The sequence below is a fragment of the Zootoca vivipara genome, chromosome 8, assembly GCF_965207765.1.
Source record: "Zootoca vivipara chromosome 8, rZooViv2.hap1.1, whole genome shotgun sequence".
NCBI classification, from domain to species: domain Eukaryota; kingdom Metazoa; phylum Chordata; class Lepidosauria; order Squamata; family Lacertidae; genus Zootoca; species Zootoca vivipara.
In genome coordinates, this window is record NC_142591.1 from 78,397,593 (window position 1) to 78,422,475 (window position 24,883).

General features: G+C 44.6%; 2 protein-coding genes across 2 annotated transcripts in view; one reads left to right on the top strand and one right to left on the bottom strand.

Moving 5' to 3' along the window:
- SLA (Src like adaptor) overlaps positions 1 to 21,448 on the bottom strand; it is a 29,925-nt gene extending 8,477 nt beyond the window's left edge. Inside the window, exons 1-5 of the mRNA XM_035125925.3 lie at positions 20,985 to 21,448; positions 10,794 to 10,887; positions 4,400 to 4,499; positions 2,005 to 2,091; positions 444 to 547 (exon numbers count right to left, since the gene is read on the bottom strand). Coding sequence (XP_034981816.2) covers positions 444 to 547; positions 2,005 to 2,091; positions 4,400 to 4,499; positions 10,794 to 10,857 — 355 coding nt within the window. The 5' untranslated portion in view covers positions 10,858 to 10,887; positions 20,985 to 21,448. The remainder of the gene's footprint in view (positions 1 to 443; positions 548 to 2,004; positions 2,092 to 4,399; positions 4,500 to 10,793; positions 10,888 to 20,984) is intronic.
- Positions 1 to 24,883, top strand: part of TG (thyroglobulin) — a gene marked incomplete at its 5' end in the record, with an annotated part of 165,695 nt that overhangs the window by 99,895 nt on the left and 40,917 nt on the right. The window lies entirely within an intron of this gene.

Below are 24,883 nucleotides of genomic sequence, written 5' to 3' on the forward strand. Positions count from 1 at the left end.
TCATTTTGTGATTAATGTACCTTAATATATCCCATTTTGCCCCAAATTTCAGCCTAAAAACACCCAAATTAAATAATAATACAGCATTCAAACCAGTCTGAAAAACAGTATTTAAGCCCGGTGTCCTTTAGATGTTTGGACCTCCCATTTGAAGCTTTCAAGTGCATTCAAACCACATTATTTCCCTCAAAGAATTCCGGGCACTGTCGTTTACCTCTCACATGGTTACGATTCCCAGCAACACTTAACAAACTACAGTGCCCAGAATTCTTTGAGGAAAGGAAAGTGATTTGAACGTGCTTTAAAGGTGTAGTGTGTACGCAGTCATAGTCCAAAACATCTGGATGACACCAAGTTTGCGAAGTCTGGTTTAAACTGCTCTTAAGAGGAAGTATCAGACAGAGAAGTGGCAAAAGTTGAAAGCAAAATCTCATTTTTCTCACCTTTTGTTGTTTCGCTCTTTCTAATCATGAAGGAGCCAATTCTGGTATTGGGAAGCAGCAGCAGTTCTTCAGCTTTTTCTCTTCCCAGACCTTCAAATAGCCAACTGTAGGAGAAGGGAGGCTGGGGTTATATGGGTGAGAAGGCAAAGTGATCTTGTCCACAGAAATGCAGAGTTAACTAGGGGAGTACCATATAATGTATTTTTGGTACTGCTACTTATTTTTTTTAAAAATCACTGCGAATGTAGACATTCCCCAGTAGCTGGAAAATTGCTACTTATGAATGGCAAGAAAGATGCCCCAAAATATGGTGCTTTGTGCATGTGTAGGAGAGACTTATACCAGGGACGGTGAACTGTGGCTCTCTAGAAGTTGCTAGACTCCAACGCCTATCATTAGGGATGGAGGGGAAATTCAATTCAGTACACATTTTAAGTCAAATCTATCAAATTCACACTTTCTGAAACAGTACACAAGCCAAAATCACAGTGAAGCAGATTGGAGGGATGTGGGGCTAGCCCTCCTCCTGAGCTGAAGTGTGATGTCAATATTCCCCCACCCAAGTTGAATCAGGGCCCCCCATAGAGTGCTCTGCCCCTCTTTTTTTCTGTACAGAAAGCAGCATGTTTTTCTATCTACCTTATCATCTATCTCTAGGTCCATGGGCTTTGCAAGAGGTTGAGGGTGTCCAAAATGTTGCCTGCAAAGCACCGGGAAACCCTGGGTTGTTTTGTTGTTGTTAAAGCACAGCGGTGGGGAGTTTTGCTTCAGTTAAAAGCTTCTCTTAATTTTTTAAAAACTCCTACAAAGCTCTTCTTTATCACCCTCACCCCATCTCTTCAGAACTCCCCTAGCAGTGTTCTAGGCAGTGTTGCGTTGCAAGCAAAGTTTTTTTTAATGTGCATGTAAAAATTTATACCGCTCAGCCACCTCTTATTTATTTTAAGGTAGGAAAGAGCAAAAAAAGGGCCGCTCCCCTGAGCAAGAGACAACCCACACTCTCTCCGCTGCTTATATGGGATGATGGAAGAAAGTGAACCCCTTTTGCTTTCCACACAAAAAGTTTGGGTTCCTCTGCCTGTAAATTCCATCCACTTTGGTCAAAAGATGGGAATGTCATTATAGTGAACAAAGAAGCACAGAGGTTCACTTTATAGTGAACAAAGAAGCACAGAGGCTCACAAGCCAAATTACTATATATCCTGACACCTTATTCAGGTCCCTATCTATCTATCTATCTATCTATCTATCTATCTATCTATCTATCATCTATCTGTCTGTCAGTCCTCTATCTACTGTTTCTGTTTCTTTGTCTAGCTTTTTTAATACAGATTATGACTATTATCAATTATATTTGTATCCCACTTTTCCTCCAAGGAGCCCAGGTTGGCTTACATAGTTCTCCTCCCCATTTTATCCTCACAACCACCTTGTAAGGCAGGTTAGGACTATAGGCCCAAGGTCATATAGTGAGCTTCATGGTCCTAGTCCCCCAGGTCCTAGTCCGACACTGCTACCTGGCACATATATAAGATGCACAAAATACAGGGAGTTTCCTCACCCGTGGTAAACTTTTGCTACACAATTTTCTGGGATGTAGTTTTCTTGACCTGTAGTGAGGGAACGGGCTCTCCACCAGCCTCCTTCACTGAGAGAGAGAGAGAGAGAGAGAGAGAGAGAGAGAGAGAGATGAAATTCATATTGAAATTTACTGTCATTGTAGTAAAACAAGGCGAGTGGGGAAAATGGTCTAAAATATACCCCTGTGGGTTGTGAACTCCGGCAGACATATGAGGGATAAAGGTGATCATCAGTGAAACTACTAGACTTCCTCTTTCCACCCGTTGTATAAAAAAAGAAACCCAGTAAAGTTAATGAGACTTCCTGTTTTCAGATGAGGTAACATCTCCCCCCCCCCCCAATCGTACGTCAGCTGCTCATTTCGCTGTTGTCTCTGCTGGAGATTTGCAATTTACAACTCTGTCATCTGTCTGGAATGCCCACATGCCCGTTAGAAGAGGAAAATCGTTTCTCTGTGCTACTTTAGGTCAAGCATGTGGAATCTCAAGTCCAGCGACCTAATGTGGCCCTCCAAGCCTCTCTCTGTGGCCCTCAAAAGTCTTCCTAGGCCACACACCAGTGTAAACAAGAGATGCATGCCAGGGCAAAAATATTAATTTCACATCCATTTAAAAAATATTTGGGAATGGCTGACCATTCAATAGGATGCACTCACCTTACATTGTAGAAATAAAAAGAATAAAGTAAAGGTGATGGCATTGTTAGCATATTAATAAGTGTTTCCAAATAATGACACACACACACACACACACACACACGGCTATCTAGGGATAAAATAGGGCATCTGGGAATCGGAATGAAAAATGGCAGATTTTTGCTGAATCGGTAATATGTACAGGAAAACCCGGATGTATGGGAAGTAGATTGAAGAATACACCGTCCTTGGGTTGCTTAAATGTTAAGGTTAATATGAAGCCACTGTGATTGCTCACATGCTAACTTTAGCAGGGCCTGAATGCTCTGGGTGATATTTAACTAAATATCCATACTAAGTAGCGCCAACGAAATCGACAAACTCAAGCAAGTCGTAGCTCATTCAAGTCCATTGTTTTCGGTGAGTCTGCCCCGAGTATGGCAGCCTGATACCGTCCTGTATATTTGACTGCAAAGCTAGGATCTTTGCAGAAACTTTCCAAGCCCCCGTACCACTGATTTTCTGTAGCTCTTGGTACAGAAGTTGGCAGCAAGCCCCATGGCTCGTTCTCTCATCTGAGTTACAGCTTTTGGCCCGGGCTGCAAGTGAGAGCTTGACCATAAAGAAGGCTGATTGCCGAAGAATTGATGCTTTTGAATTGTGGTTCTGGAGGAGACTCTTGAGAGTCCCATGGACTGCAAGAAGATCAAAGCTATCAATTCTGAAGGAAATCAGCCCTGAGTGCTCACTGGAAGGACAGATCGTGAAGCTGAGGCTCCAATACTTTGGCCACATCATGAGAAGAGAAGACTCCCTGGAAAAGACCCTGATGTTGGGAAAGATTGAGGGCACAAGGAGAAGGGGACGACAGAGGACGAGATGGTTGGACAGTGTTCTCGAAGCTACCAACATGAGTCTGACCAAACTGCGGGAGGCAGTGCAAGACAGGAGTGCCTGGCGTGCTCTGGTCCATGGGGTCACGAAGAGTCGGACACGACTAAACGACTAAACAACAACAAGCAAGTTCCCTTAGCTTTTTTGTGTGCCTCAGCAGAATCAAAGCAGGAAAAGGAAAGTTCCACTAAGTGCTCACTTTCACACTTGTGGGCTACGGTCTCCAACGCGTGATTGGTACACAACAGGTAAATCTGAGCAAAATCCACCCGATTTTTTAAAAATTTCTTTAAAGAAAAGCAAATGCCCGTTATGAGCAATGCCCTTTGAATCACCTGAGTCATGCAAAACACCTCAGAGCCCTAACCCCTTAACAGTGGAGCTTTCCTTGTTGCCCAGTTATTTACAAAACACAGACTTTCGGTTGTTTCTTACACGTAGGAAAAGTGACTTCACCCCCTCAGTTTCACATGCGGAGATAGAGAGGAGGGGGAATTTGTTGGAAACTACTTAAATCAGTTGCCGCTGGCAGGGTTCGGAAACCCTTTTCTTCCCCCAGCTCAAATGGATTAGAACCTTGAGAGTTGTATGTTTTGTTTCCAGTAGCCCATGGGAACCCTTTGAGTCTCCTCTGCAGCCCCACACATGCCCCCTGACCATTGATGCTGCAAACTAATTTTGTTGCCGCTGCCAATTTTTGTGGCACGGAACGGATGGGGACACCTACCCAAATCACATTTCTCGGCAGCACAGCATTGAATAACGCGAATTTCTCAGTTGTCCTTCAATTTAATGCAAGGGGTTCTTTTTTAAAAAAATAAATAAAATAAAATAGGAAGGTACTCACTCTGATATCACACGCAATTTTTCTCCGACGTGAAATATAGGTTGGCTTATATCTGGAGCAGGGTAGTTGTCAAGGACAGCAAGAAAATCACTTCTATTGCCTGAAGAAGAGTGAAGGATGGAAAATATGAAGTCAGTTGAGGACTGATCAATATATTCAGCAAAATCCAGTCATAACCTTGGTGAATCCAAGGCCTTGACCCAGTATACCTGAAGGAGCGTCTCCACCCCCATCGTTCAGCCTGGACACTGAGGTCCAGCGCTGGGGGCCTTCTGGAGGTTCCCTCACTGCAAGAAGCAAGGTTACAGGGAACCAGGCAGAGGGCCTTTTCGGTAGTGGCGCCCGCCCTGTGGAATGCCCTCCCATCAGATGTCAAGGAAATAAACAACTATCTGGCTTGTAGAAGATAGCTGATGGCAGCCCTGTTTTGGAAGTTTTTGTTGTTTGATGTTTTATCGCTTTATTATCATTATGATTAATACTCTGTTGGGAGCCACCCAGAGTGGCCGGGGAAACCCTACCAGATGGGCAGGGTATAAATAATAAATTATTATTATCCCAGAATAATATGTTTCAGAAGATGTGGGCCAAAGTGAATCCTAGTACAGTGGTACCTTGGTTTACGAACTTAATCCGTTCCAGAAGTCCGTTCTTAAACCGAAACTATTCTTAAACCGAGGTGTGCGCTTTCCCTAATGTCGCCTCCCGCCGCCGGTGCCCATCCACCATTCGGCTTCCGTTCTTAGATTGAGGTAAAGTTCGCAGACTACTTCTGGTTTTTTCGGAGTTTATAAACCAAATCGTCCGTAAACAGGACTGCTCTTAAACCGAGGTACCACTGTACTTCATTTCTGATAGATTCAAATCCAGTACTTAAGTCTGGTGAGAGATGTTGACGCCTCTCTGGAAATGTCATCTTTTGAACGGGAAGCTCTTCCTTTAATATCTGTTGTCGGTGGGACTCAGTCCCTCTGGTGACTCAGTGGGGAGATAAATGCACTCTGCACATGCCCAAGTTTCTCTTGCATTTATACTTACCTCACATGTCCCTAACTTGAGCCCTAGCACTTAAAAAACAGAACTCCCATGGCCGTGTTGTCTCACGCACATGGAGTCCCCTCAAAGGGTCCCGAGAACTGTAGTTTGCTCCTCACAGAGCTCCAATTCCCAGCACCCTTAAGAAAGTACAATTCCCAGGATTCTCTGGGGAAAGCCATGTGATTTCACATTGCCGATGTGATCTTAATGAATTAACTGCACCCCTTAAATGCTATTCAGACTGCCCACTAACCCTCTCTTCCCAACTGGTTTTCAAAGGGTCTGGCAGGAGAGGATGGGAAAATTCAAGCACAATCAAAGAAAAATGTAAACATTTCAGTGTAGTACAGTCTAGTAAAATATATTGTAAATATTATTATTATTATTATGGAATATGTAGCTGTTTTCTGGGTGTCTCATGGCCGTATTATAAAGTAGTTGTGTTTTATGTGTTATATATATAGTGTTTCATTTTCAGCTTTTGCAAATATTTTAACAAGAAAAACCGAATCTTTACAAATCTAATTTGCCGTACCTTCCCCTCGACTTCCCTCTCCTCCTTTCTGCGGTTATGTTTCATATCTTTTTATTACTGTATATCCAATTCATACATACAGTGGTACCTCTGGTTGCGAACGGGATCTGTTCCGGAGCCCCATTCGCAACATGAGCACTACACAACCCGCTTCTGCGCTTCTGCGCATGCGTGGGTTGCGATTCGGCACTTCTGTGCATGCGCATGACGTCATTTGATGCTTCTGCACATGCACGAACCACTGAACCTGGAAGTAACCCATTCCAATACTTCCGGGTTTGGTGCGTTCGTAACCCGTGTTGTACGCAACCCGCAGCATTCGTATCTAGAGGTATGACTGTATTTACAAATTTTCCCTTGTCTTCCCCTTAATTGTCTCTTACTGCACATGTTCATATCAGTCCCGCAAATGTTTTAATTTGTATACAATGTGTCTTCAAAGAGTCAATGAATTTTCCCCATTCTATTTTTAAAAGTCTCCCTTCTTGAGTTCTTGTTCTTCTGGTGAGTTTCACCATTTCTGCATATTCCATTAATTTTAATTGCCAATCTTCCTTCGACGGAACTGTTTCTTCCTCCCATCTTTGGGCATAAATCGTTGTCTTGTGTGTTATAAATCAAGCACTGCTAGGAACTTTTTCTTTTTCTAATAATGAAAAATTCAGTGTGGTGGAAGCAAATTTTTATTCTGAAAGTGTGACACAGACAATTTTTTTTTTTTTGAGAACCATTGTAGGCTCACATTACCCCTACCTGAGAGCTGCATAAAATCCTCTCAAAACCCTGTTTAGTTTCCATCACTTATGTGGCACCTGAATGCCATCTCCCGAAGCCTAGCTGTCAACACATCTCAGGTATACATATTCAGCCCTGTTCGCTACTAAGACTAGGCCTGCATTTGCCACGATAGCTGCTATCTCCTGCCTCTAGTTGAAAATTTATCCTGGGCTGCTACAATCTAATCAAACGATGGCACGTTGATTTTCTTATGTCAAACAAGCAGTACATCTTTATCTTGCCAATAGTCTAAAAATAGTTTGAGGCTTAAAAATAGCACAGGGCGGAAATGCAAAACCACAGGAAGTCAGAAAAATCAAGGTCACCTTCCTGTTCAGTTAGCAGTTGGGTTGGGTACCTCTTGACTTGGCTAGTTCCTCTGCCAGCAGCACAGCTGCTATCGGCAGAGAAAACAAGGACACCTTCGTCATAAAGGCACAAGATAACATTTACATGTCCCGTTTGCTCATGCGTAAATTTATCGGGAAGTGAGATTGTAAGGAGAGACCATAACATAGTGTTTTGTATGCAGGAGGCGGCTTGCAGTCCATCCTTGGTGCCGTACCATTTTTGTTTTTTCCTTCTCCCTCCCAATACATTTTCCTTTTGTGCCGTGTGTTTCTAGTCTGCAAACCTGAGGACAAAAACTGTCCTGTTTGCAGTGACCTGTAAACTGCTCTGGAAGACTCTTTTTTTGGGGGGGGGGGCTAAAGAACCGGATGAAGGTGAATATATTGGGCAAGTTCAGTAGCTCAACAGCACACTTCAGAATGGAAGAAGGCATCATTTTCCATTCCACCCTGTATTTGCCGCATGCAGCAATGTTTCAATTCTCATGCAGTTCACCTCCCTCTAAAAACAACATTGCTTATCTCACTGTCTGCTGTAATGACATCACGTACCTTATATAATTTACATAACCACATAAATTAAGCTGCCATTATGCTACTCCACCCCGTTCATTTCAGTGCAAAGGAGGCACAGTGCAAATGGGAACGAGGAAGTGATGAATTGTTTCTGGACTAAGAGCAACAGTGGCAGTAGATACCAAATGTATTTGCTGGAGCGAATTCCATACCAGACATGGGACAAATAAGCAAACACTGGGAACTCGCCCTCCCTGACATCTCAAGTTTAGATGACCCAAGAGCCTGTTAGGGTTTTGTAAGCACCCATTGCACCAGATTTTGTAGCTGGTGGCACTCATGAGCAGGATATTCTTGCATAGTTGCTGGCCTTGTTTAATGCATGGTGAGTTTTGTGTGCCCAGGGTCAATTCCTACCACATGCATGTTGGAGTCTAGTGCAAACATCTCTACTTGCCCCCATGCCTCCTGTTCTTTGTTCCATATGGCTAAGCCATCTTCTTGAGTGTGGCCCTGCAATGGCTTTATCCTGCCTACAGGGGCTTCCCAGAACCATCTGGCTCGGCCACCATGTGTGTTTGGGAAGGTGAGTGGGCAAACGGTACTGCAATAAATCAACTTTTCATCCGGTCCTGCAGGCTGGATTTTCTTACATTGCCCCCTTGATGCCAACTTGAGTCCAGGCCATGCGACAAAGTCAGCTGCCCTTCCCCATTAATTGCAAGCATCCACAGGTCCCGGCATAACACAATTCCTTGTTTTGTGGTTTAAAATCGCCATAGTTTCTGGGAAATAGAAGTTATTGCTTGGCTTTGACACCTACAGCTAGCTTGGACTCTGCAGGGCTCTGGTGCAGAGAGGGCATGGAAAGGCAACAGGCAACTTAAATGCGTTTTAAATAGTCAGAGGTCGGACGGGTCTTATGTTTGAAAAGCAACATAGGTAGGTATTGCCATGTCCCAGGAGTGGAGCCTGGGAGCTAAGGAGTGGAGACCCTGGCTGTGTGTGTGTGTGTGTTGGCGCAAGGTGCCCCCTGATGAGCAGGAGGGCAGAATTTATTAATGGCAAAAGCTTTCATTGGGTCGTGCAGAGCACATCCCCCTTCCACACACCCAAACCTCGATTCTAACCCTTTCCTGAGAGACTGCAAAATGGGTGCTAAAACTCTGAAAACTAATGGAAAGCAAGTGGGATCTGCAAGTAAACATTGCTATGTTGAATGGCCCTGTTCAGATTTCTAGTCAAGCAGCCAGGATATTCCATTCCACTCCCCACCCAAGTTCTCTCCTCCCTCATCCCAATATTTAGCATTACGTGGAACTTAGTCCTCATTGTTGCTTATTTCTTATCCTGTGTTTCTCTAAAGGTTTTTTCTTTTCTTTTTGGTATTTCTTAAAACTTTGGGAACAACCAAGCCACAGGCTGGGCTTGACCTTACGATTTGAAAGTAAAGAAGATCTTTGTTCTTTTGCGTAAAGGTGTGCTTAAAAAAAAAGTATTATAAAACCTTTTTTCGCACTTAGCAGTTCGAAATGCACTCCTTGACTTTGGTATGAGATGCAGAGGCAGATTAGGGGAACGCAACCAGTTTTGGCCGTGCTGGGTACAGAGCCTCAGGGGTGCCAGAACTATGAAATAGAACGGAAGGTGAGAGGGGTGGGGTGGGGGTGAATTTGGCGTCGCCCAGGGTGCCGCTGAAATTTGAGACCCCAAGGTCCCCCACTGCGAGAAAATAATAATAATAATAATAATAATAATAATAATAATAATAATAATAATTTTATTATTCATACCCCACCCATCTGGCTGGGTTTCCCCAGCCACTCTGGGCGGCTTCCAACAGAAAAATAAAACACAATAATCGAAAAGCCTCCCTAAATTAAAAGCCTCCCTAAACAGGGCTGCCTTCAGATGTCTTCTAAAAATCTGGTAGCTGTTTTTCTCTTTGACATCTGATGGGAGGGCATTCCACAGGGTGGGCGCCACCACTGAGAAGGCCTCTGCCCGGTTCCCCACAACTTGGCTTCTCGCAATGAGGGAACCGCCAGAAGGCCCTCGGCACTGGACCTCAGTGTCCGGGCAGAACGATGGGGGTGGAGACACTCCTTCAGGTATACTGGACCAAGGCCGTTTAGGGCTTTAAAGGTCAGCACCAACACTTTGAATTGTGCTCGGAAACATACTGGCAGCCAATGTTGGTCTTTCAAGACCAGTGTTATGTGGTCTCGGCGGCCGCTCCCAGTCACCAGTCTAGCTGCCGCATTCTGGATTAATTGTAGTTTCCAGGGCCACCTTCAAACTCTGGCGAGACAGTCCGCGGGCAGGTAGGGTCTCAGCCTGCGTACCAGATGGAGCTGGTAGACAGCTGCCCTGGACACAGAATTAACCTGCGCCTCCATGGACAGCTGTGAGTCCAAAATGACTCCCAGGCTGCGCACCTGGTCCTTCAGGGGCACAGTTACCCCATTCAGGACAAGGGAGTCCCCCACACCTGCCCGCCTCCTGTCCCCCACAAACAGTACTTCTGTCTTGTCAGGATTCAACCTCAATCTGTTAGCCGCCATCCATCCTCCAACCGCCTCCAGGCGCTCACACAGGACCTTCACTGCCTTCACTGGTTCTGATTTGAAAGAGAGGTAGAGCTGGGTATCATCCGCATACTGATGAACACCCAGCCCAAACCCCCTGATGATCTCTCCCAGCGGCTGCATGTAGATGTTAAAAAGCACAGGGGAGATGCAAACTATAGCCTGCAAGTGATGCATTAAAGGTGTGAAGCACCCAATAGCTAAGATTTAGGGTTGGGGCAATGCTCAAGTGTATTTGGGAGGGGGTAGGTAAGTGAGCCCTTAATGAAATCCACAAGACCCCACCTGTTTTGACCAAACTCTGATGGAACTGTGATTTTAATTCCTCATCATGTCATAGTGTCGCTCTGTGATATGGAGGGGAATTAAAATGCAACCCCGCAACTGTGTGGGCCTTGTGGGAAGTTAAAATGGCAGCTCCCCAACTCAGCTGCCCAATTGACTGGAGTCCCACTTGAGGAGGGTCGCAGGTCAGAGTCAGTAGTGGGACCTGTTAGAGGTTTGGGATTCTGACAATTGCCTGAGGCCACCATATGCTGATACAATGTCTCCTCCAAAATTGTAATTTAATTTAATTTAAGCACACTTACCAGATTGCCAGGGTGTGATATTTATCTCAGGCGTTCTTTTGGTTGTTCTTATAGTGTTCCCCATTGTTCTTCCTTCAAAACGTGAGCTTCAGAGCTACAGTAGCAAAGACAGATACAGAAACTTGAGGTTAGCACCTGCTTTGCTTACTGACATTTAGTAGCTTGTCAGAAGAAGAAGAAGAAGAAGAAGAAGGCAGACACATACTTTGCATTGATTCTCCTCCTTAATTATTTGACGTTCTGCATGTGTCTGGGAAACGCATGCATTCGCTTAAGTTCTCACAACTTCCCTGAAGTTGTCACAACAGTGGCCGAAAACCACAACCAGAAACGTTGCCAAGATCTGATGTATAAAACAGTACTTTCCACCGATGTTGCATTTGCATAATAGGAAGTTGCAGTCAAAGCATGAAAAGTGTGTGTGTTTGGGGGCACCGGGGACAATAAGACGTCAATATACTTAGTCCACGCAAACTCAAGCATACAAAATACATACTCTGACTCCTCAAATCAGTCTCTTTTCTCCAGGGTCCCCCCCCCCCGCCAGCCTCAGTTTGCTCTCTGCTGAACCACAGAGGGATGGAAACCATTCCCTGAAATGTATCCACATACCCTCAAGAATTAAAACAGCACTGGTTTTTATAAGACACAGCTTAGTTCCATAACAGTTTCAGCAAGGGACAGAGGCTTGGTTCAGATTTTAATACAGACTCACCTAATTTGCACTCCCCAAAACAATATGCAGACTGAAACACAGCTAGCCTTCAAAGCCCACACTTCTACGAATTTTGTGATTCTCTGACCGAAAATGTGTACAAAAATGTGTAAATCGGGAGAGAGTCTGCATGGGAATTGTTTTCCCCCAAAATGGCCTATGAAATAGTCACTGGCAGACTAACAAACTAAAAGGCTGAAAAGTCTATGGAGTCAGTGTTATAATTTACCAGACTGAATGGTGGGGATCTTATGATGCCAGCTCTAAGAGGTCTTTTTGTGCCTAAGGTTATTCCTCAGTTGACATAGGGTGTAGAAATCTGGGGCGTTTTGAAGCCAAAACAGTTGGTGATAATACAGAATCGATTTATTTGCTCTTTATTGGGTCTCCCACCAGGAACACATGTGACCAGAGTAATTCCAAATTTATGTTATGTTGGAGGCTGTCGTCTTTTATTTTTTAAAAAACTGAGACATTCGGTAAATGAATTGTGTGCAGCACAGCAGCCTCGTTCACCCCCCCCCCCAAACACCTGGATACTGTAGCTATCAGTAAACTGTTACTGAGGAAATATGGACTTGACTGAGAGGCCCGTTTTGCTGTGTAAATGCAATTTAGACAATGCAGTATTAAAGCACAGCTCTTAAGAGCCGTCTGCAGAATAGTACATGGACACCATGATTTCATCCAGATTTTCCAGTACTTTGCCCGCCTTAAAATTGCACTGTGGGGAAGAGAAAGACTTATTTCAGGACCTTTTCTCTGCAGAACAATTACAGCCCTGGATTTTTTTTTGGACTATGAAGTCTAATTTTTCTGGAAGGGAGATTCAAGAAAATCCCCAGAGATTAGCCCTTTTTCCTGGGTAGAAGACACCCAACACTACATGTTATACTGTAAATTGTATGAAACGGGCAAAAATAATTAGAGAAATATTGAGTGCTGGTTGTTCCTTGCAGTAATATGGAAAAGGGTAAATATCTGTTGTCCAGTTCAGACAGGTATGTGATGTTTAACACAGCTATATTTGCAGTGAAGGCTGCTGAACTTAGACAATACCATGTTGCCTCCTTTAAGATCTAAGATTCTGTTTTCCCTGTATATTTTATTCCTTATATGGGCCAAGTTTTTATTTTGATGTAATAACTCTTAAAATTTTTGGTCACATGTTTCTGTTGGGCTGCAACCAGCATGTGGTTTCTTCATTACCGGTAATAATTTTTCATGTAAATCCATATGTCAGTGAAGATAACATACAAAAATAAAAATGTATTAGGGGAAACTGCAAACAAAAACAGTCCTTATAGGGAAAACACACACGAAAATGCTGGCAAACTTTTTTTTTATAAGGACTTAAAAATATTGCAAACTCATGCTGAAATGTGGTGAAAGAAGATTTGAAAAATGAGAAATTGATAGGCACTAAAGTTGCAGGATCGCATTATATCATATGAGCCCACTCAGCTGCTTCGATCTGCAGAACTAAATGTGCCACATAATACTCTTTCTACAGTTGTAACAAATTGATCTTTTAGTGTGGCAGCAGCTACACTTTGAAAGTTCCTGCCTACTGACATCTGTCAGGCGCCATTGCTGTTTGCTTTTCGATGCCTACCTATAATATTTTTGCTTAGGTGAATCTATCCGGACACATAAATGTTGATGTGCTTTAATCTCTCTCTCTCTCTCTTTTATATATACTTTTAATATCAACTATTTTAAAACCTTATTAGTTGTATCTGACTGCTTTTTTAAAATTGATAATTTTAATATTTCTCGTAAACCGCTTAGTTTTAAAAACCAATCAGCTGGTAATTTTTGTCAAATAAATAAATACGAATTGGCGTATTCATCTGTTCCAAATTCCAGCCTGTGGTAGCTCCGGTTTTTCACCAGCCTGTAGGGACTTTTACTTACTCTGTCGGGGTCTCACACAGTTACCTTGAAAGCCCGAGCTACTGTTTTGTTCCATTCAATCAATCAATATACTTTATTCGACCGATAGTCAGAACAAAAACATTTCACAATACAAAGATAAACATATAAAACTGAAGGCATCAGGAGGATACATAAAATATAAAAAATATAAAACTGAAGACATCAGCGGGATACATAAAAATATAAAACTGAGGGCATCAGCGGGATACATAAATGGGGTATGACCGCACTACTAAACCTCCTACAGGTAACCCACATCAAGACATTCGATTATATGTTTCCGACACTTGAGCGCCAGGAAAAGGAATTTAGCCACTGAGAAGGTTATTTTCCCAGTGGGCTTGTTTAGCAAATATGCTGCCTGCCGTTCTCTTGGTCGGGAACTAAACTGAGATAAATACGGGTCTATAAGATATTGCCTTAAATCATTATAAAAGGGACAACTCAGTAGAATGTGTTCTGTGGATTCTACCTCACCCAAGGCACAATGGCACATTCTCTGACCATATGGGACTCCTCCAAATCTTCCCCTCAAAACCGCCGAATCAAGGACATTCAGTCTAGCCGCAGTAAGTAGTCTGCGGTATTCCACGTAGTGGATATCCGCCAGGTAACGGGCTGGTGCAGACCGATACACCTGCTCCCCTAAAAACATCCCAGATTTCACGCGGGCTATGTCCTCCTGTCTGGCGATATCCCCCAATCTCTGAGCGATCATCGCTTTAGCGCGACTGAACGTCATGGACTCAATATAAAGGGAGGACAGACCGCACTTTTGCACTTCCTCTACCACTTCCCTTTCCCATGGAGATTTAAAATTATCCCTCAGAATCAGGGGGGCCAAACCCATCGGTCTGAAACATAGTTTGAGCCATAGCCATAATTTCGCTTTCAGGGCCACATACGTAAAGGCTTGGCAACCGGTCTCCAATCTCATGATCGCACCCGCAACAGAAGGGGGGATCCTGAGAATGGCCCTGAGGAATTGTGATTGGATGGATTCCAATCTTACAAAGTCCCTACGCGTACCCAAGGCAATGCCCACCAAAAGTAGTGGGAGAACTTTCATTTTAAAGAGTCGCAGGGCAACATCCACTGTTTGTGCCTGTTTCTTGGAGTACAGGGATCTAATCAACAGAGCTGCTTTAGAAGCATTTGCGGCTATATATTCTCTGTGTGCCAAGAAGGACCTGTTTGATCGAACTATCTGACCCAGGTATTTGAAGCAACTAACCTGCTCTATGGGAATACCATTAATTGACCACAAATTAGGTTTTGGTCGAGCAGCAAAGACCATTATTTTGGTCTTGGCATAATTAAGATGGAGCTCGTGTTGGGTCACGTATTCATGAAGAGCTCGAAGCATCCTCCTTAACCCAATGGGGGAGGTAGCTAAAAGGGCGGCGTCATCCGCATACAGGAGGACATTCAAGGCTCTACCTGCTAATTTTGGCGGGTGGAAAGCAGCATTGGTCATATGGGCCACTAGTGAGTTAATATAGAAATTAAATAGGGCAGGGGCAAGCAAGCAGCCCTGTCTTACCCCTCTAGTGGTGGCAACCGGATTAGAGACTAGCCCCTTGCCATCTAGCCTAATTCTCAGGAAGGTATTTGTATGCAGATTCATAATCAGCAAAAGGAGGCGGCGGTCAATAGACGTCGCTGCCAGTTTTGTCCATAGCTGGTTCCTGGGGATTAGATCAAAGGCCTGCTTAAGGTCGATAAAGGCGACATGGAGGGCTTTTAGGCCTTTGCCAGCATATTTGTCGGCCAGATGGTTCAGGATTAGAATTTGGTCTGTTGTCGATCTTCCAGGGCGGAAACCCGCTTGTTCCTCTGCGATAATATTATTGCTCTCCATCCAGATCGTTAATTTATTGAGCAGAAACCTTGAGTAAATCTTCCCGATAACATTCAGCAAGCTGATTGGCCTAAAATTGGCCGGGTCAGTACGCGGCCCTTTCTTATGTATTAATACAATCAGTGCTGAGTTCCAGCTTGGGGGGAACTTCGCTGTTTTATTTATATGAGTATAAAGTGCTGCTAGGAGTGGGCACCACCAATCCTTATTAGCTTTGATAACATCAATGGATATAAGGTCATCTCCGGGTGCCTTGCCCGCCTTAAATTGGTCTATAAGTGTTTCCACTTCAGAGTAGGTAACTGGGTCCCACTCAGGCATGGGGGCCAAATCTGGTCTTTCTCCGCCAGCAGCATGGGCTGCATATAAATCAGCGAAAAAGCTCTCCCAGGTGTCAGCTGAAATTTGGGGTTCTATCCTTATCGACGGTCTGCCCAGATATTGGGAAATTTGATACCAAAAGGAGGAGGGATTTCTATTCTCTGCAGCTTTTAGAAGGTTGTTCCAGTTGTTTCTTTCTGCCGCAAGCTTCTTATCCTTTAATAGAGCTTTATATTTTCTCTTGAGGTTCATAAGGTGACTACTAGGCACGGGATCATTTGATGCCCTATATGCCAAGAATTCATTATACAGATGGCTCTTAAAGTGTCTACATTCCTCATCGAACCACTTTTTATGAGGGAAATGATTACTATTCATTACCGGAACCCGAGCCATAGATGGTTTTAGCAGATCTACTAGCTTATCATATATTGGCAGTGGCTCATCTGCCTGGATAAGGGAGTCCCTTGTCGCTTGAAGTTGGTCAGACCAAAGGAATTCATTTACCCGTTGAGCCATTTTGTCGGTCCATTTTGAGGCAATAGGCCTCATCTGCAGCTGATTGTTTGTTAAAGGCACACAGGAATACGTGTCCAGATTTCCAGCCAGGGTCAGGGAAAGTTCTAAGGGGAAATGATCACTTTCCAGCCTTGTTACCACCTTAAAGTTAGTGATTTTGGGAATCAACTCTACTGATGTCCAGATAAAATCAATGGTAGAGGCTCGGGAACCTGACCAGAAAGTAAATTCAGCTGGGTAATCAGAACTAAGAGCTCCGTTTAACAGATGAAAATTAAGGGCCAACAAGGTTTGCCTGCATTTAAGGCCTGCATATGTGGCAACACTGTCTTTAAAGTTCCTGGGTAAAAGGTCTGTAGTTAGGATGGATAATGGAGGGTATTTCTTGTATTTAGTAAATAAGGATTTATCAGAGTAAGACAATCGGCCATTAAAATCTCCTGCGACCAGGAAGGTGGCTTCAGAGTATTTATCGAGGAGAGTTTCGAGTGTCGACTGAATTTCCTTCCATCTCTGGTCAACCAGATTTTTCTTATAAACTGGGTGCAGGTAAACATTGATTACCACAAACACTTCCTCTGCTGTTTGTAGCTTTACACCTAGCATGGATGACGATTGGATGTCGATTTGTTCTGCCTGGAGATTTAAGGCCAAGGAGACAAAGGTAGCCAGCCCACCTTGCGGCCTACCTGGTGATGACGGATTCTGTTTTGCACTCAGGTAGAAGCCCTTATACCCTGATAAAAAGAAGTCCTCACAAGCCCATGTCTCCTGCAGTAAAAGGATACGGTTGCTTTTTATGGTTTTGTTCCATTCCAAATCTTCATCATACCTTTCGGTAAAAGGTTTGTGTGGACTCGCTTGTTCTGTGGGATTTTGTGCTGATACGGTATTGATTATTTCACCATTTATGAATGTTATTATCCTGCCCTCCAGGTGAAATGAAATTCTTTTCTTAATTGAAAGAAAAAAAGCTGAAATCCTAACCAGACTTACTCGAGAGTAAGCCCCATTGAATTCATCGGGACTTACCTCTCAGTTAACTTGACTAGGATTGTGCTGTTAAAATACTAGCAAAAGGCAGCAACAAAATGAGGGGGAAAGGAGGCAACTGGTCTTTACCGAATCAGGCAGTTGGTACATTTAGCTCAGTGCATTGTCTACGTTTTCAGAAAGGGTTTCCGAAAGGGAGTCTCTCTCAATGCCACCTGAAGATGCCAGGAGATGACCCTTCTACATGCATCTATTAAGTATTGTAATTGTCAGGGGGATTCCCTACAGGGAGCCTCCCCCCATCATCCTGACCAGCCCTTCGCCCAGCGACAGCGCTAGCAGCGGGTCAGGGGAAAGCCGAATGGAAGGGGGAAGGCTCAGCGAGGCATCAGAGCCCTGGCAACGCTCTGTCGGAGCCCTTTCACCACTCTGACCATCTAGGGGAGGAGGGACGGCTCAGGGATATGTCGGAGCCCAGGCACAAACCCAGCCAGCAAGGGGGAAGAAGGGACACCACTCTTTCTGGTGCCCAAATTGAGGCGTGCGCCCAAACGCAGGGCCCAGGGTTTCAGGGTGCCCAGGTTATTATGCTGGCCCCAAAGCCGACGGGAGCCATTGCCGGGTTCTGAGAGTGACTAGGCGTTTTCTGCTATCTCTGCACTGTAAATAGCATGCACAATAAAACCTTGAAAGACACAACAGACTGGAGCGTCTTTACTCGAGAGTAGCCGCAACAACTCCCTGACAGTAATGAAAATAGCAGAACAAAGCGGCATTGTATCAGGAGAACCTGCCCGCTAGAATGCATTAGTAAAACGGCAGACAGGAATGGGTTTATTGGGAGAAATCTGCACTACAATGCTGGCGGATTTTCACGAGAGTTTTCAATATAACAGAAAATCCACAAAGTGCTGCAGAAATACGGAAAACTGGATTTTAGATTGGGGAAAATGAGAAGCTGAGAGAACAGAACTTGACAGGTCCACCCCTAGTCAGGGGTGACGGGGGTTTGTGCAACAACAGCGTGAGGACTTCAGGTTAGATATAAGGCTGCTAGGAACTAACAAGGCAGGATGCAATCCTGAGGTCGAGGTGGAAGGTGCTTCACAGTGACCCTCCAGGAAATGAAAGGGGGTTTCTTAACTTGCCTCTCCAATTGCATAGAGCAGACCCTTAAGGATAACAGGAAATTTTTGCTGGCCCAAAAGTGGAAAAAGGATGAGATACCAACTAAAGTAGAATGGCAAGAAAAATTGATGGAATATGCTGAAATGGTGAAGCTAACTGAAAGACCTCGAGACGAAGACAAGAGAGAATTTAAAAAAGATTGGTAACCATTTATGTTGTAACTACAAAAACACTGTAAAGAAATGGACTCACTAGCAGGGTTAGAGTAAACACTTACAATTAACAAAACAAATATAGAAATTACAAACATGGTGTTAAGATGATAAGAAGATAATAATATTTAATTTAGAGAATGCAATATTAAGGTATAATAAAATAAGCAGAAGAAGTTAATATGCAAAAAAAACCAGAAGAGGAGGTTGAGGGAAGTCATGGGGGGAAGGGGGAAACCCGGTATTTTTCTTTTAATTTGATATGATGTTATTGTGATGAGGATAAGAATGTAAAATTCAATAAAAACGATTTTTTTTAAAAAAGGATAACATTAGATCTCCATTCAAACTTGTTGCCAAATGAGCATTGATCTCATTCCCACCCACCAGTTATGCACACATCCTGCCTCCCTAGAATCCTAGTGGGAACTGTAGTTTACTCATCACAGAACTGGAATTCCCAGCACCCTTAACAAACTACAGCTCCAGGATTTTGGCAGGGGAGTGCTTTAAATGTATAGTGTCTCTCTCTCTTTTTTTTAAGTAATTCATTTCAGAGGTAGTCTGGAAAATGGACTCCCTCTCCCAAGCCAAAAGGGGGCTTAGAAAAGAGAGAAAGGGCTCTAGAGAGAATGGTCAGCTTCAAGATACTGGAGTGAAATTTCCTCTTGTATCTTCCACTCTGACCCTGTCAAGGCATGCAAAGTATTCTGTGAAATGCCGGGCTTTTATTTGTTTAACACGTTCACCGAAGGGCTTCTTACTCTGCTTTGGAACAGGAAGCTCATGCACCCATTTCTCTCTGTGCAAAGGCAATTTGAAAGAGGCTGTTTGTGGTGTGGAAATTTCACCCTGCTTTTTTGCCTCTGCTGAATGGGTTTTGCAGGCTTTTTTATGGCTTCAGAAACCTGCAAAACCCACTTAGCCGGAGGCAGCAGTGCAATGGAAGAAAAATGTGTGCATTATATACCATGGGAAGTGATGTGCCTCTCAAGCCGCTTCTGACTTCCTTAAAACAAGCAAGCGAAAACATATTTCTGCCTCCATCCGTGGGGCCAAACGAGGCACCCCAGACTCAGCTATGTTTGCTGCCCACTTGCCTGCCCTATTCCGTTCTGAGCCCCTTCCCTTTTCCTGCCTAATGCATTTGGGAAAGAGGGTAGGAACAGCTCTTCTGCATCAGACCAGCGGCCCAAGCCATCCAGTATCCTGTTCTCACAGCGGCCAACCAGATGCACCAGCGAAGCCTGCACACAGACGGCAAAGCATAGCAGCCCTCTCCCCTCCAGTGGTATTCTGGTATTTAGAAGCATCACTGCCTCCGACAGAGGAGGCAGAGCACAGGCATGAGGGTTGGTTGCCTTGGATATAGCCTTATGCTCCTTTAAAGCCTGCCAAACCAGAGTACATTGCTACATCCTGTAAATTCCATTGTGCAAAGAAGTAGTTTATCTTGTCTTTCCCCCTCTGAATCTAAAAGAAGCAGGGGGTGGGGACAGGACAGAGAGTCCCCCAGAAGGTCAACAGGGCATGGCAATTGGAGAATGCTCCTCCATCTCCTTCCTGTTCACACTGCTTGGTGCTCAGAGAGAGAGGGGGGATCACAGGGCCCCCTGTAGGGAGTTTAGGCCTCGGCAGATGCACCCATCCTTTTTCTTTCACCCCAGCCCCAATACAGTGTCTCCCAAACTGGGGTTTCCAGCTGTTTTTGGATTACAACTCCCATCATCCCTAGCTAGCAGGACCAGTGGTCAGGAATGATGGGAATTGTAGTCCAAAAACAGTTGGAGACCCCAGAAGAAGAAGAGTTTTGATTTGATATCCCACTTTATCACTACCCGAAGGCATCTCAAAGCGGCTAACATTCTCCTTTCCCTTCCTCCCCCACAACAAACACTCTGTTAGGTGAGTGAGGCTGAGAGAATTCAGAGAAGTGTGACTAGCCCAAGGTCACCCAGCAGCTGCATGTGGAGGAGCTGGGAATCGAACCCGGTTCACCAGATTACGAGTCTACCACTCTTAACCACTACACCACACTGACAGGTGAGGGAAGGGGCATAGCTCGGTGCCAGAGCACCTCTGCCTTTTGTGCGGAAGGTCCCAGGTTCGTTCTCCAGCATCTCCATCTAAGGTTCAGGAAGTCCCCCTGCTGGAGAGCAGCTGCCAGTCAGTGTAGACGATACTGAGCTAGATGGACCAAAGGTCCATATACAGCAGCTCCTTAAGAACCAGACTGAGCAGCAAAGTGTGTGAGGCAATGGGGCAGGTTTAGCTTCCACCTCACCCACTGCTTTCAATGAAATCAGTGACTACAGAGATGTGGTTGCCTCCTATCCTATTTTGGCCCCGTTGAGGAGCTTCTTCCTTGCACCAGCCTAAAGAACTGATAAACCCCCACAACCTTTTCTCAAGCAAAATCGCCACAGCTTCCTTGGGTTGTGCAAGAACGCTCAACGTTGCTGTGCGGCAAGGGGCTAACTGCCCTGGATTTCAGCAGACCTTACCTTGTGTTTAGATGCCAAGCATAGTGCCCTGCCCCTCTTCTTCCTCTTCCTTTCCTTCTTCCTTTCACCAGCAGCACCTGGCTCCCATGTCGCTTGGAAATGCCAGAGTGGAAAGCAGGTTCACTTCTGATGCACACAGCTGGGCGAAGTGAGGCTTTTGGAGAGTTCGGCAGCCTATCATGCAGCGCTGTTCTTGCTAAACAAGGCGCATACTTCCTCTGTGAGAAATAAGGAAGGGCTCTACATATTGCACGAAATAAGTTCCTGTTGCTAGTTGCTAGCTGGGCTGGGAGGTGTTCTGGGGCACTTTCACTCTCCTTTTTCGACAAGCTGTTTTCATAAGTTTTGGGGGGCCTGCGGCGGTGCAAGCGGTGGCTGTGGCTGTACGGAAAGCAAAGGAAGGGATCCCCCTGTGCATACGAAACCTTTGTGCACTAGATTTCCAGTGCCTGTTGCTCGCTTGTGCCATTTATGTATTTATAGCTTGCTGCAGGCCTTCCTTCCTCCCAAGAGCCCAGAATGGCATGTTGCATCATGATACTCAGCTGTGCTCAGCCCAGCAAACTGACACTGTGGGCATGCAGGAAAGCAAACGTCGGTGTTAGGGATCATAGAATTGTAGAGCTGGCAAGGGACCCTGAGGATCCTCTAGTCTGGAATTTCCCAAACTTGGGTCTCCAGTTGCTGTTGGACTAAAAATCCCATCATCTCTGACCGCTGGTCCTGCTAGCTTGGGATGATGGGAGTTGTAGTCCAACAACAGCTGGAGACCCAAGTTTGGGAAACTCTGCTCTAGTCCAACCCCCTGCAGTGCATTTATGACAAGTGGTCATCCAGCTTCTGCTTTAAAACCTCCAAGGAAGGAGAGTTAACAACCTCTTGGGAGAGTCCCTTCCACCATCAAACAACTCTTACCATCATAAAGTCCTTCCTGGTGTTTAGTCAGAACCTCTTTCCTTGCAACTTGAATCCATTGGTTCAGGTCCTACCCTCCAGAGTAGAAGAAAACAAGCTTGCTCCATCTTCCATGTGACAACTCCTAAGATATTTGAAGATGGCTATCATATCTCCTCTCAGTCTCCTCTATTCCAGGCTAAACTCCCTCAATCGTTTCAAATCAGGCTTGGTTTCCAGACCCTTGACCATCTTGGTCACCCTCTTCTGCAGATGTTCCAGCTTGTCCATATTCTTCTTAAATTGTGGCGCCAGAAGAAGAAGAGTTTGGATTTTATATCCTGCTTTATCACTACCTGAAGGAGTCTCAAAGCGGCTAACATTCCTCCCCCACAACAAACACTCTGTGAGGAGAGTGGGGCTGAGAGACTTCAAAGAAGTGTGACTAGCCCAAGGTCACCCAGCAGCTGCATGTGGTGGAGCGGAGACGCGAACCCGGTCCCCCAGATTACGAGTCTACCGCTCTTAACCACTACACCACACTGGCCCAGAACTCGATATGTGATGAACTGGGCTGTGGAACCCCCTGGCTCTCCAGATGTTGATTGAGTCCACAAGCCCCAACCAGCAAGGCCAAGAATCAGGGGCGGTAGGAGTTGTACGCCCCAACATCTGAAGGGCCACGGGACCCCCTTTGCTTATTGCTCAGGGAAAGAGTAAGACTGACCTGGAACCCTTTTTTATTGGATGTGACAAAAATCAGAGGACACCAATTGGTTACTGGCACAAATGGAGGCAAGCTGGAATTCAGTAGTATGATACCCCAGGGACCTTTTGATACAAACACAATGCATTTTCAGGAAATCGTATGTTAGGCAAGCATTTTCCATTGAATCCTATGGGGAAATTTCTAATGCGTTCCTGAGCACAGACTTTTTACCCCCAAATGACCACAAAACCCCCCAGGAAAGCCCTCTGAAACTTTGCAAAAATGCTCTTATTTGTCTGATCTCTTCCCTTCCCTCCCACACATTTTCCCACCATGCTTTCTGGTGAAACAGCTGCAAGGGACAAGCAAGACACAGAAAGTGAGGCTTGTTTAAGGCTGCTTTTTTTTTTTTGCAGTACTACACGCAGGCCCAGCTGTTTGGATATCTGAATCTGTGGTGCGTAATCTTTGTGTTTGGATAAGTGAATTTTTGTACAATGATCATTTGGGTAGCAAAATCTGCGTGAAGATCCAGAGGTTCTAGCCCGGTGGCTTCTGACACTCCTGGTAATGTTTCCTTCACAACAACCTTGCGAGGTAGGAGAAGTCAAGAGGCAGTGACTAGCCTAAGGAACTTCTGCAGTGTCACCACCATTATTACGATATTCTCAGCACCAGGTTAAGACCTTCCTCTACTCCCAGGCATCCGATGGCGTTTGACTGATTATAATTTGTTAGGTGGCGCTTGCAAAACAATTGTGTCTTTTAGTGTTTTTATGGAATGATGGAGTTCTAAATATCGCTAGGTCAAATGGCGGTTCATGATTATGTCTTTAATCATGCAGACAGAATCTAGTATTCTGGCCCTCAGTTGGCTTGGGCCACAGTGTGGCCGAGGCTGGGAGACAGGGGGCATTGGTGAGGTACTGGAGAACAGCTGTAGATCCCACAAGTGTTCTTGTGTTGTGGGCACACACCTTTTAATGAGCTGAATACAGTAGAACGAAAGATATTACAAGTTATGGGAGTGTGTACAGTCTGAACAGTGCTTCGTTTATCTTTCAGCTGCTCTCTCGTTAATGCTGCTAACATTGTTTTATAGATTATAAGCACTGCATTTATATATGGCTTCTGCTGTAATCGTGACGCTTAGCTTGTTTTCTAGTTGCTCCTTTGCTAACGGTGTTTTATAGGCTGCAATTGTTGCACTGACAATTTGATAATTGTCCTATATGAGCGATGCTGTATCTGTGATGCTCAATTGCGTTATTGTTATTCGTTGTTTGTGAGCCGCTTTGGGATTCTTTTGAATTAAAAGCGGCAAAGGCATACAATAAATCGGATCAAACTCCCATTAGCCCAAGCCAGCGTTGTCACTACTCAATGATGTTGGGAGTTGTAGTTTGGAAGCACTTGAAAGGCGCTTTAGCCATCTCCGCTTTGTAGAATCATAGAATCATAGAGTTGGAAGAGACCACAAGGGCCATCCAGTCCAACCCCCTGCCAAGCAGGAAACACCATCAAAGCATTCCGGACAGATGGTTTTATCTCTTTCTACTACAGATATTCTTCAGGTTCCTTTTTATGTCTTTTTAAAATATTTTTTTTTCTTTTTCCGTATCGAAAGTTACATTTTGTTGCTCAAAAGTTATATTCCAATTCAACAAAATCAGTGACTCACCCGACATCAATGCGTATATTACTAACAATTGTGTTTTAAGGTTTTGTCTTATCTAACTTCATCCTCTTTAACATGTTTCTTAATATATTCTGCTATTTCAAATCCTGCTGGGGTTTTCGCACATGGGAAATAACTTTTTGAAAGACTGGAAAGGGTTTCCAGTCCTCTTTAAAGGATTCTAAATTTGTGTCTCTTTATCAGTGCCGTCAGTTTTGCCATCTCTTAGTATTCCAATATTTTCACCAACCTTTCTTCCTTTGAGGGTATTCTCTCTCCCTTCCATAAATGTGCATAGAGAATCCTTGCCGCTGTAGTCACATACATCAGGGGAGCTGGTGGCCATGTGGTCTAAACCACTGAGCCTCCTGGGCTCACCGATCGGAAGGTTGGTGGTTCGAATCTGCACAACAGGGTGAGCTCCTGTTGCTCTGTCCCAGCTCCTGCCAACCTAGCGGTTCGAAAGCACACCAGTGCAAGTAGATAAATAGTTACCGCTCTGGCGGGAAGGTAAACAGCATTTCTGTGCGCTCTGGCACTTGTCACGGTGTTCTGCTGAACCAGAAGCGGTTTAGCCATGCTGGCCACATGACCTGGAAAGCTGTCTGTGGACAAATG